Source organism: Olea europaea, chromosome 6 (assembly GCF_002742605.1).
Source record: "Olea europaea var. sylvestris chromosome 6, O_europaea_v1, whole genome shotgun sequence".
Classification (NCBI taxonomy): Eukaryota; Viridiplantae; Streptophyta; class Magnoliopsida; order Lamiales; family Oleaceae; genus Olea; species Olea europaea.
Genome location: NC_036242.1, coordinates 1,987,216 through 1,999,133, shown reverse-complemented (window position 1 = coordinate 1,999,133; position 11,918 = coordinate 1,987,216). Strand labels below are relative to the sequence as shown.

At 38.1% G+C, this 11,918-nt stretch overlaps 1 protein-coding gene and 1 long non-coding RNA gene across 3 annotated transcripts in view; both read right to left on the bottom strand.

Annotated features, from left to right (window-relative positions):
* Window positions 1-4,108: 4,108 nt before the first annotated feature.
* On the bottom strand, window positions 4,109-5,541 carry LOC111395463. The gene is made up of 2 exons (XR_002702803.1): window positions 4,723-5,541; window positions 4,109-4,582 (listed from the first exon to the last, which is right to left on the bottom strand). It is a non-coding gene; the product is annotated as an uncharacterized LOC111395463 (long non-coding RNA).
* Window positions 5,542-6,434: 893 nt separating this feature from the next.
* The window catches only part of LOC111395462 (26S proteasome non-ATPase regulatory subunit 2 homolog A), a 16,035-nt gene continuing 10,551 nt past the window's right edge, over window positions 6,435-11,918 (bottom strand). For both annotated transcript variants that reach the window (XM_023021466.1, XM_023021465.1), the window contains 14 exons: window positions 11,169-11,327; window positions 10,939-11,046; window positions 10,726-10,830; window positions 10,511-10,651; window positions 10,258-10,362; window positions 9,854-10,075; window positions 9,548-9,661; window positions 9,253-9,468; window positions 8,474-8,533; window positions 8,259-8,372; window positions 8,067-8,152; window positions 7,366-7,474; window positions 7,069-7,247; window positions 6,435-6,851 (listed from right to left, as the gene is read on the bottom strand). In XM_023021466.1, coding sequence (XP_022877234.1) covers window positions 6,776-6,851; window positions 7,069-7,247; window positions 7,366-7,474; window positions 8,067-8,152; window positions 8,259-8,372; window positions 8,474-8,533; window positions 9,253-9,468; window positions 9,548-9,661; window positions 9,854-10,075; window positions 10,258-10,362; window positions 10,511-10,651; window positions 10,726-10,830; window positions 10,939-11,046; window positions 11,169-11,327 — 1,794 coding nt within the window. In that variant the 3' untranslated portion in view covers window positions 6,435-6,775. The remainder of the gene's footprint in view (window positions 6,852-7,068; window positions 7,248-7,365; window positions 7,475-8,066; window positions 8,153-8,258; window positions 8,373-8,473; window positions 8,534-9,252; window positions 9,469-9,547; window positions 9,662-9,853; window positions 10,076-10,257; window positions 10,363-10,510; window positions 10,652-10,725; window positions 10,831-10,938; window positions 11,047-11,168; window positions 11,328-11,918) is intronic.

The window sequence follows — 11,918 nt, the reverse complement described above, 5'->3', positions numbered from 1 at the left end:
AACAGTATTCACAAACTTTAGTCATTCCCAAATAGCTAGAATAGGCACACCCATTTCAAGCATGCTCATGCATTAAATTTTGTGAGCTGGGTAAATGACGACTGATGGGAGAAAGAAATGAGGAGGGTAATGCTCGGGAGGGACCATGATTGTGGTGTATCATATATTTACATATAACCCTTTAGATCTCAAGCTTTCAAGATCGAGTTATTCTATGTGGTAACATTTAATGATCTGGATATCGTGCTGTGGTTCTTTAAGCTCCAAGAAACAAGTTTATCCCCCAAGTGTACACACTATCCAGAAATTGATATTGGATAAGATACCCAATCTGCATTGAAATATCTTATGAGAAGGATTCTTAGATTGTTGAAGAATGACTGAATGAGACCATAATTTAAAGTGCCTTTTAGGTATTTGGTTATTCTTTTGGCAATTTTCGAGTGGATGTTACTTGAGATTTGCATAAACTGGCATATGTTCTTGACACCGCATGAAAGCTCAGGCATTATCGCAATTGCTTAGTACAGTCCACCAACTATTCTTCTGTAGAATGAGGGATCTCCGGCAGGGCCAGAGATTGTAGAACCAGAAATCATCGGTGTGGATCCTGCTCATGAATATAACATCTTCTCCTTCGCAAGGAGATCTTGTAGAGTTTGTTTCCTTCTGATGTTCATTTGAAACTCATTGATGACATGGTTTGTGACTCGAGTCTGGAAATCGTGCCCCTTCAGTTTTTTCAAGCATCGTCTCTCTAAAGGAGTAAGTATGCAGATTGGATGTTACTTGGACAACAACGAACTCAGATTCTTTGTCCAATCCAGTAGTAACTGTAATAATTTGTTCGACAAATTTTATCTCCCTCACATGACAAAGAATCAATCAGAAACTGCCTTTGATTGAGATACTGGTGTACGCCCAATCCTTTCTGATGAGATGTATTACCACCTGCTAGTTGAGGGACTACACCTCCAGAGAATTTGATATTCTTGGGATCTAGAAATTGTTTGGAGAATTATCTGCAAAAAGATTTTGCATCAGGTAAATGTTAAATCTGTCCATCCTTGATTGCAGTAATGACTGCGAGGACTTCTGTTACAAGCTGGCTGAGGGAGAGTCCTGATCGTTTTCCAAGGTGAAAGAATAAATTCTGGATTATTTAACTATTTTTTGGGTTAAATTCTATAGAATTCGTCATTTCAATCTTCATAAAGTAGATTTCAAGGTTAATGGGGTTAGATTTCAAGGTTAATGGGGTTGCTTTAGGACTCAAGAATTGGTTTCAAGTAACTTTCGCTTTTGATCCATCCTCGCTCGATGAATTGATGGCCTTGGAAGAATAAAACCTTTCTGTCAGAGACGCAAGGAAATGAATGAAAGTTGTCTCTATCGTAGTGTGGAATAGCTTGTGCCCTCGATATTCAGGCCAAGATAAAAGGTGGCGATTTGGAACTATGCATTGGGAATAAATTTTCGTTAAGCATGAAAGAACAAGTGCGATTCTTCATTTCTCTTTGTGCTAAACATTTGAAATATGTTGCTGTTATTGGATAATCTAAAACAGATTGTTAAAGGATTAAGCCTAAGTAATTAGAAAGAGACCTTCTGTACGCTAATCAAGACATCTTTAATGTTGATCCTCTCCTCAGGTATTTCTGTTGGGCATTCTATGGCTACTCCAATGTCTGATATCAACTGATTTTGTTTGGTCATAACATTTTTCTCATTCAGGAACTTAATATAGATTCCAGGCCCATCTCTTCAGCATTGATTCTCCCGAAAGAATTAAGTCATTTGTACTTGTTTGTTGACATTTTGGATTATCCGACCCCATCACTCCTCTCACATGAGGTCGGGGTGGGGGTCATGACATGGGGTCCAACCCCCATGTGAGAGGAGAAGGTGGCCCCAAGTAAACCAAAGGGTGAATAAACAAGTACAAATAGCATGACCTTGACCGAAAATATGTCGTCTGTGGGCTGTTTTCCTGCAAACACTTCCCTAAATAAAATCCCAAAACTGTAAACATCTGCACTAGTCCTGCCGATCCGTATTCTGCTAGTTTTAATCAATCAAATAAAAATAATGCATGACTACTAATTCAATGCTCTCATTTCTACTGCAAGAACTTATCTTCATGTGAAGATCCCATTAGTAAGCTCATTCGGACTGATTTATTGGATTCTAATATTATTGATCGATTTGAAGTTTACCTGGTGCCGTGTACCCGATGGTGCCTAAAGTCTTCGTCTGTGAAATTCTTTGGTCTTTTGTCAAAAGCTTAAAAATTCCAAAAATGAGCCACATGTCCTACCATACTTTCATCCAAAAGTATGTTGCTTGTCTTCAAATCACAATGAACAACGGGAGATGAATAACCTTGATGCAGATGCTACATTTATCATAATTTGCAATCTTTGAGTTACGTTTAGGAAGTAGTTGTGAGAATAAAGCCAATTGTGGAGGTAACCTTTGGGCATATACTCAAGCAAAAGGGCTTTAAACTCGAGATTTGTGCAACGGCCGAGTACTTTGACAAGATTTCTGTAGCCAATATTGCAAATTATGTCGCATTCTGCATCAAAACTTTTGAATGCACCTTGTAGATTTGAGTCGAGAACCTTTATAGCAGCAACAAATTGGTATCAAATATTACTTTTACATCACTTATAATGTATTTTAAAATAATGTGCAATGCACGTTCAACTTTGACCAGTAATATTGAAAGTCATATCTTGCTCACTGGTCTTGGTTTATTAGTTTTACTGACATGCCTCGACCTTGAATCGAGATGCTCCACACAAATCTATGTTACCTGTGACACATTCAGCAGTGAAGTCTGAGAAAAGCCCTTCGTCTGGAATTTCACCGCTGAGTTGGTTGAAAGAAACATTAAAATACTTGGGATGTGGAAGTTTCTCCAAGGACTTGAGGATTAGACCTTAGAACTTGTGGGATAAGTCCAAGAATTCTAAATCCAGCAAAGTCACAAACGACTCAGGTATAGAACCACGTAATTTATTGTTCGATAATATTGATTTAATAGACTTTGAAGTTGTCCGACAGTACTTGGAATATCACCTGATACCTATTACTTGATAGATACAGTTCTCTCATGCTCTTTAGACTGCCAGTTTCTTGAGCCAAGACACCACTGAGATTAATTATAAGACAAGTCCAGTATCTCAATGTCTTTGTTACTCCATAATGCTGATGGTATAGTCGAATTGAATACATTGTATGCCAGGTGTATTTCTCGCAATGCCGTAATGTCTCCTAGACAACCTGGTACTTCTCCAAAGAGCCTATTTTCCTCCAAATCTAAATGATATGGTTTTGTATAATTGCAAAAGTTTTTTGGTATCGAACCATGAAATTTACAAGCGTGCAAGTTCAAGGCTTGCATCTTCGTCAAGTTTCCAAGTGCTCGAGGCAATGATCCTGTCAAGTCATTTCCTCCAATGCTTGACAACCATAAATTGCCCAAATTCCCAATTTTCGCCTGGAATCGTGCCCTTGAAGCCACTAGAAACCGCATAAAATTACTCAAGGGACAGAGACGGATTCCTTGAAAATAAAGATTTTGGAATCCTTCCATTTAGAGGATTGAAAGTTATCTACAATTTCTCAAAGAAAAATGTCCAACTCAAGAAAAGATGGATCGTTTTTCTACTGATTCTTCGCTAAGCTAAGAGAATCGAGGTGTTTCAAGTTGCCAAGATCCAACGGTACATATCCACTACACATATTGTTTATAAGATCAGGTAATGTGAGCTTTGAGGCATTTGCTATAGAGCTTGGAATTGATCCACTGAATTGATTACCACCAAAATAAACACTTTTCTATATTGCGAAGTCCTTTTCCTATTGTAGCTGGAAGATTTTCACATAATTATCTACGAGAGAAAGTGCTTGTAAACTAAACGGCTTAAAAATGAATTCCGGGATTTCACCCTCAAGCTTGTTTGGACCAATAAACAACTCTTTCATATTCGACAGAACTCCCAATTTTTCAGGACCATGTCCTTGAATACTATTCGAACCAACATGGAATATCTCCAAGTTCGACATATTGCCAATTGAATTCGGAATATTACCTGTAGAGTTATTGCAAATCTTAATATAATTCCATCGAAGAAAAACTTCTGGGACATGTTCGGTACTAGTATTAGATAGTATTAAATGATACAGTACATAAGATTTTAACTTCTATTTTGTTTTTAATATTGTTTAGTAGTCTTACCAAACGCTGCACCACTTATTTGAATTGAAGGAAGGACTTTGGGTACCTGTCAAGTTATTTCTGTACAAATACAACCATTGAAGCGCTGATAAGTTTCCGATGCCATAGGAAGACTTTCTGTGAGTAAGTTATGGGACAGATTGAGCTCTTTGAGCACAAGGCAATGTGAGATACTAGACGGGACTTGGCCATAAATTTGGTTGTTGAAAAGATAGAAGACTTCAAGCTTTGTCGAGAGATGGCAGGGATCATTAGGAAATCTTCCAAAAATTTGATTGAATGAAACATCAATATCCACCAAGGTCGAGATGTTAAAGATTGTTGAAGGCAATTCTCCTGAAATAAATTGAAAAAATGAACTGGTAAAAAGAACTATACTTCCTTGCCGAACTGCTTATACTTTCAGACGACGTGGATCAAGCAAAGAAAAGTCAATTTAAGGCCAGAAACAAGTTTACAGGAAAGATGAGACGTACCATTCAAACTATCGAGGCCCAAGTAGAATATAGCTGTGTCAAGTTTCCGATCACCATTGGAATGCTTTCTGTGAAATTGTTGACAGACAGAGATCTTCTCAAGTTTTGCAAAATTGGGTAAACTTGTTGGTAAAGAACCACTCAACTGATTCTGCAAAAGGTTCAATCCTTGTTTGGCAAAATGTCACAAAGGTCCATTGGAAACGTCCCAAAAAATTGATTTTTTTCCGATGGAAATGCTCACTAAAGGGGAAAGATTAAACACTGCAGCAGGTATAGGTCCAGTGAGACTGTTGTCAAAAAGGTTCAAGTCCTGAAGTTGAGATAAGTAAGCAAAATTCGTAGGAATCTGACCCGTCAGCTTGTTTGAATGTTTATATGCAATTGACACAAATGCCCAATTTCGTCTCCGATGTGGCCATAGAAACTATTGTTTCCAATGTCCAAATGAACAAGAAATGAGAGATGACCTAATTCTTTCGCGATTGTACCTCTAGGACCCATGTCGAAGCGACTAAAGCGTGTAACTCGTGGGTGCCTTCTGCCACACACAACACCAATCCAATTACAAATGGGAGTTTGTCATGACCAATTCTTTGTCAACATGTTATTGAGGTCAAACTGTATACGAAACTTGAAGGCTAGAAGAGCAAGCTCATGTGTGTGTGACTTTTGAACGATGAAACCAAGCAACTAGTCAAGAAATGTAATGCCAACCATATCCAAATCATATGCTTTCACATGTTGGTTTGATCCTTGAGGTCTTGGCCTAAGTTCTACATACACACACATATATAGAATATTATTGTTACTTGTATACGACACTACAATCGACAAGATTTTAACTTCTTTTTTTTTTTTAACATTCATGTAATGTGTCCTATAAAACAAATATTACATTCATGTACCTAGTTAATATTGAATATTCTTTACAAGTAGCTGCTGTGTAGTCTGAATATTGTGATGTTGATTCACACATGCTTTTCAACGAAAGAGCAAAGAGGTCTCTTGAGCAAGACAATGAGTGGCTTCATAACATATGGGTACAGCTTTGGTTTTAAAAAGTGGATCTTTTTCCCAAAAAAGGGGTCTCCTCTCAATTCAAGTCCATACATGCTAGGGGTTGTGAAATACGAAGATAAACCTAGTTGCATAGGTTTGTTGCAACTAAATATTTAAAATGATCGTGATTTTAATTTTTTATCCTTTAAATTATCAAGTATTTTTTAGTCCATATTCATCAATATGTTTCAAGGATTTTCTAAGATGCCAATGCATTACATCTCAATCTGCTTAGAAGACCTATTGTACAACTTCCTTTGCTCACAGGCCCCTAGTGTGGGGAGACAAAGTGTTATAGCAGTACATGGTGAAATTCGCACATGTTTCAAGCTGCCCTAACACTTTTCTCCCACTTAAAATGTATTAGGACGAACCTTCTGCAAAGTTAACATAACTTTCACATTGAGAGTAAACCCACATATATCTCGATTATTCTTGCTTCCATTTTTCATGTTTCACGTTATTTATTGCTCTCCATGATAGAGATTATTCATTTATACTTGACAACACTAACGAGGTCCTCGGGTTGAAGCCTCAGCTCTATCACAATCATCCATGCTACAGAAATATATTTCGTACTAGAAAATAAAACTCGACTCTCATAACCTATTGCATTGAATAGAGAAAACATCAAGGACAAGAAGGAAAAAAAATGTAAAAGCGTGGTGTCTTTTTTTTTTTTTTTTGCGATCAAGTCACAAATTTACAGTGCAGTAATTCATGAGTTACATAAGGTTGCAGAAGACTATATATAGAATATGCTAATAAAGACCATGAAATTAATAGTTCCATGCATTGTATCACTATTTCAAAAGACACAACACGTCTCGAGAGCTCAGCGGTAAAATAGATAAAACTTGATAAATAGGAAAAGGGAAAGGTCATCAGTCAGCCATAGATATCTATTTCACAGCGAAATGTTCAAGTGCGTGATTCTGGACCAGACTGGATTAAAAACGAAAATTGAGGCCACATGCGACCTAATTTAGCATCAATTATCCTCTCTGTACTCTGGATTCTCTTTAAGGATGACGAAACCCTCAAGAATGGGAGACACAGGAACATATCTGCACGGCCAATGGATATTAGCATGTAATGCATACGTTCAGTTTTAACTGAAATTTTAGTTTAAGCTGGGTCAAACATATATTTTATCTATACATTTCATAAAACCTACAACTTACTACCCACTTATTATTCACATATTTTTTGTAGGACCTATAACTTATAGGACTCCCAACGCAATAAATGAACAGCACATCTCACAAGGATGATATAACTTACTTCTCAGTTGCTAGCTCAGCTCGGTCACCAGCAGACAGAAGAACTGGAGTTGAGTGGGTCTGGAAACCTGTAATAGTCTTGGGGCGACCAGCTTGACCCACTACATCAACAGCTTGGCCCACTCGAACAGGTACTGACAGAGGTTTCAGGTTTTCATCCACAGTCATCAGCATCCTTGGCTGTAGACAGTATATTCATTATATTGTAAGCAGCATCAAGAAAAAAAAAAGACATGGAAGGTAAAAAAGACAAACAAAAAAGGGACATAACAGCCACCCAACATGAAAAAAGACAAACCTGCATAGCAAGAACAAGGAAGTATAGAACATAATGGTACTTCCCCAAGACAATAGCCTTCATATCAAGACATGCATGCAGAAAAGTCACGAGTCCAGCCAGTGCAGTCCTTCAAAGAAGGTAAGAAAAAGGGGTCATGAATGCACAAAATGTAGTTTAGAGTAAAGATAATGCCAACAGCACTGAGCTCTATAATATCTCTTTCTAGATTAATTTCTTAAATTAAAAACGTTAAGGATCAAGGACACTACAAACTAATGGTGATTATTAGAAATTTGAAGTGAATTACACGAATTCCTTGATGTCACTCCGCTTGATCCATTGCTTCTGGATAGATTAAGAAAACTACATACATAACTCTTAATGCTTTCGATTAGCCAAATCAGAGGGCTTAAGTACTTGTTCAGGCATGCAAAATGTATCACACCATCCAAAATCAAGCAAAATCCAAGAATTCGCTATAACCACACAGTCGGTGGTTCAAGACTGTTTTGAACCAAGTTGCCCCATCAACTGTATTCATACCAAGTAAAAAAGAATCAACTCGGTACACTAAGCAAGTACATGACCACCATAATTACCTCCATATATGATAACATTCTCTCATGCAGATGCAACATCAAATGGGTTTGATGCAAATATACATATTAAAATGGCAACATGGGGCAGACTGCTACTCTTTCAAAACAAGATTAACTTACGGGGATAGTAAAAATCTTTCAGAATGATATGGAGCAAGGGTCAACAACCCTTTGCCAAGATGGACAAGACCTTGAGCAATCCGCACCTGCACAGGTTGCAGTGCAAATTATTTAGATTGTTAAGACATATTAGGCCCCTGCTGTGGATAAACGATGTATATTTGTGAACCAAGATTCAAATGGAAACTTTACACAGAAAAGAAGGCTGGCATCTTTGTAGTAATAACTTGATAGATTCCTAAGCATTCCAGCTATTCTCGCATTGTTGGTTCCAGCTCCTATCAAACCCAAAGACACAATGGCTGCCTGCATGATTCAGAAATAATAAATAAATAGTAAGGTTTATGCCTCAAGAGTACTTGCATGAAGAACAATTTCAAAACCAAGCTAGCCTGGCATTGCATTACCATTGCAACTTCTGTGTCAGCATCATGGCTAAGCCTGCTTAACGTGTCCATGACATTGACCTGTACAGAACACCGAAACAATGATTAGAAAGGGCTAAAACAGGTATCGAGTCATTTTTCTTGGTGGTGCAAGGCAAAAAAAGATGTAAAAGGTAGTAATCACATTACAAGAACACTAATCCACAAGGAACTTAACGTTCAAAACAGACATGACAGTTAACCAGCTATTTTGGTAGCATTTTGTTTACTTTCAGCTTTTAAGGGAAAGGGAAAAACATACAGAGTACTAGCAAAATATATAAAAGAAAGAAGATTCGCTTGTAGCCTGCGGAAGAGGGAATCACATTTCAGTTGCACCAGGAGAAGGCAAGATGATAGGTCATGCACAGGGTCTTCATTTCTTCTTTTCCCTAATTTATACCCTATATTAAAAATAAAATTGGATCGGACTGTGTTTAAAGCCTAAACCATTGACAAATTCTGGGCTAAGAGAATAAATCTTGAAAGGCACAAGACTGAGCAGTGCACACCTTAGCCACCCTGAGTTTGAACCGCTTACATGTTTTATTATGCTATTTTAATGAATGTGCCAACACGAGTTTCCATTTCAGCAGTATTTGTCTTTCTGCTTCCAGAAAAGACTCTCAAGATCAGGGAAAAGGATTATATTTTCTCAGACTTGCCGACAATAGGAAATAGTTTGAGAACAGCAGACCTTTAGCTACTAATACATTGTCACCCCAAATGAAGACTTGCAAATATCAAAGGATAGATATCACCTTTGGGTTTGAAATGCAGAGGAGACCCAGCGCCAGAGGAACTGCCCTTCTAATGTTCTGCTCCCCATACTGCAAAAGATGCTCCAATGAGCGAATAGCCATCTCAAGCCCTAGTTCTTCAGCCATTGCTACCATAGCAATTCCAAGTATGGCAGTTCCCTGGTATGTTTCTCCCTTCTCAAGATGCTGTGCACACTGACCAAGAAAGTGTTGTACCTGTAGTACAAAAAGCACTTAGTAACTTAATTAACTTAGCACCACTACCAACCTGAGTCCAACAGCACAAGTTCATAACCTTGAGAACGTTTCCAGTCCCAGCATAGGCACATGAAAGCAGGGTCATGTCACAATGTTTCCTAATTTTCTCATTAAACGTCTTTGAAACCTCAGCTGTTGCCTCCACACTTTCCTGTCAGAAATGAATACTGTGAATTAATATCATACTGAAGTCTACCTATGGCAATGTTCTGCCTGAACATAGTATCAGCCTACGCCTGAGGTAATTTCTAAAAATAACAAGGGAAAAAAAGAACCTAAATTGTTATCCCCAGATATGATTATTGGTGAGATTAAATGCCACAGCATGAGCAACCATAATTACCTGCTTCCCAAGATACAAAAGACCAAGACCCAGAGGCAAGAGACGGGTGAGGGCCTCCCCTGACTCTGACTCGCTTCTGTCCATCAATGCAAATATAATTGCCTGGGCTACCTCTTCATTACACGATCCTACATATACCAAGCCTAGTGAGATTGCAGTAAATGCAATCACGTCAAGTGATGACTTTGCATCTCCAAGTATGGGGGTTAATTTACTTCGAATCTGGATAGAAGTAATAAAATAGATAGTCAGATATGCAAATGCAGAGCAGACATGAAAAATGGAAATGCGTGGCGAGAGCTATCTATGGGCTACTCAAATATGGTTTAATAAATTTCACAAATAAGGTCATAAGATTTAGAACAATCATCAATTTCTATTGGGTTGATCAAACAGAAACTCACCTGTTCATTTTGAGACCCAGCATATGCAAGTCCTAGGCCCATTATTGCACCTATTCTAATAGAAGAATCTTCTTTGTCTATGTATTCCGCTAAAAGAGCCAATGCCTGAGAGGACAAATTAATAAAATGTAAGGAAAAGATTTGGTCAAATATTTGTTAATATTGACGATTGATCCTTATGAACAAAAGTGAAAATTTTCAGGAAATTTGTCTGTACGCAAGACTTCAATCAGGTTTGTAAATCTGGACTTACTGGATCACAGTCATTCTTGATACCACAATTTACGATCCCGACTCCTAGTAATGCGCCCGCAATGACATGTGTGTCAGTACTGTGGAAATATTTGTCGAGTTGTGCAAGTCCAGAATCAACATCCCAAAGCAGAATCATACCCTGTAGTGGTGACATAGCATGATCAGGATGCCATCACATTACAGAGAAAAAATAAAATGACCAAAGGCACATACCAGACTTGCTGCAGCACTGGCCTTTCCATGATCCTTATTTTTGAAAAGCCAGCTTGTTGAAGAACCACTGCTTGATGCATCTGATGGAACTGTCATCAACTTATCCTGAACAAATAAAAATTAAGCAGTTTGAGAACATTGACAAAAAAGAACCAGCCCTTTTCCAATTCTAGAATAAACCTACTCTTCATAAATAAATAAAATAAAAATTACCTGACCGAAGCCAGCATTTACAAATGCATTGACAAATGTTGCTGCCAAGTTCTGTCTAGCGGAATCAACACTTCCCCCACCACTAGCTCGGCCATCAAGTAAATGTGCCTGAAAACTCGGGCAAATTATTATGAAAAAAATAACTTTATGTTCAAGTTGACCTCAAATATGCTAAAAGACCAATCTCCAATATCCTAACAGAGGTAAGGAGAAATCCACTAGATCTAGACCTTGTAGATATCCTCAGGAGATTTGGGCTCCATGACCTCTATATCACGAGCAAGTGTAAGATACCCTTCATTCAGTTTAGTATTATTGATGATTTCTTGCAGAGCCTCCTTTTCTTCCTCTTCTGGACACATTTCATCATCAAGTTTAAAAGTAATTCCCTGTAAAAGACCATGAAGTTTGGTGATCTTCTTAAAGTACACAGATTAATTAAGAGGATAAAAGACAGACAAAATTATATCTCTAGCCCCACCGCAGTGGCTCATTCTCTAAGTACTAACCCTCCAGCCCAAAAGAATTTGTGCTCATCTGCGCAACTCATCAGTATCTGAATGCACAATGAAAATCTGTACAAAGACACTTGACCCACCACGTGTACCCATAAAGATTGGGACAGGTTAGACCAGAGTTCACTATAACATGGCTCACTCTCTAAGCACTAAGCCTCCAGCCCAAAAGAATTTGTGCTCATCTGCACAACTCATCAGTATCTGAATGCACAATGAAAATCTGTAAAAAGACACTTTACCCACGACGTGTACCCATAAAGATTGGGACAGGTTAGACCAGAGTTCACTATAATAATAACCAATTTGGCGTTTTCTTCCCCCTCCCTTGGGCGGTAAATAAAAAGCAAGCCAATGGTGAAATGCAAACAATATTAGGACACGACATAAAACGTGGGTGAGTATCCATTCTAGATTACATATCACCTGCATTCTAGTCAGATTTAGTCCCTTCCTTTCAACCCT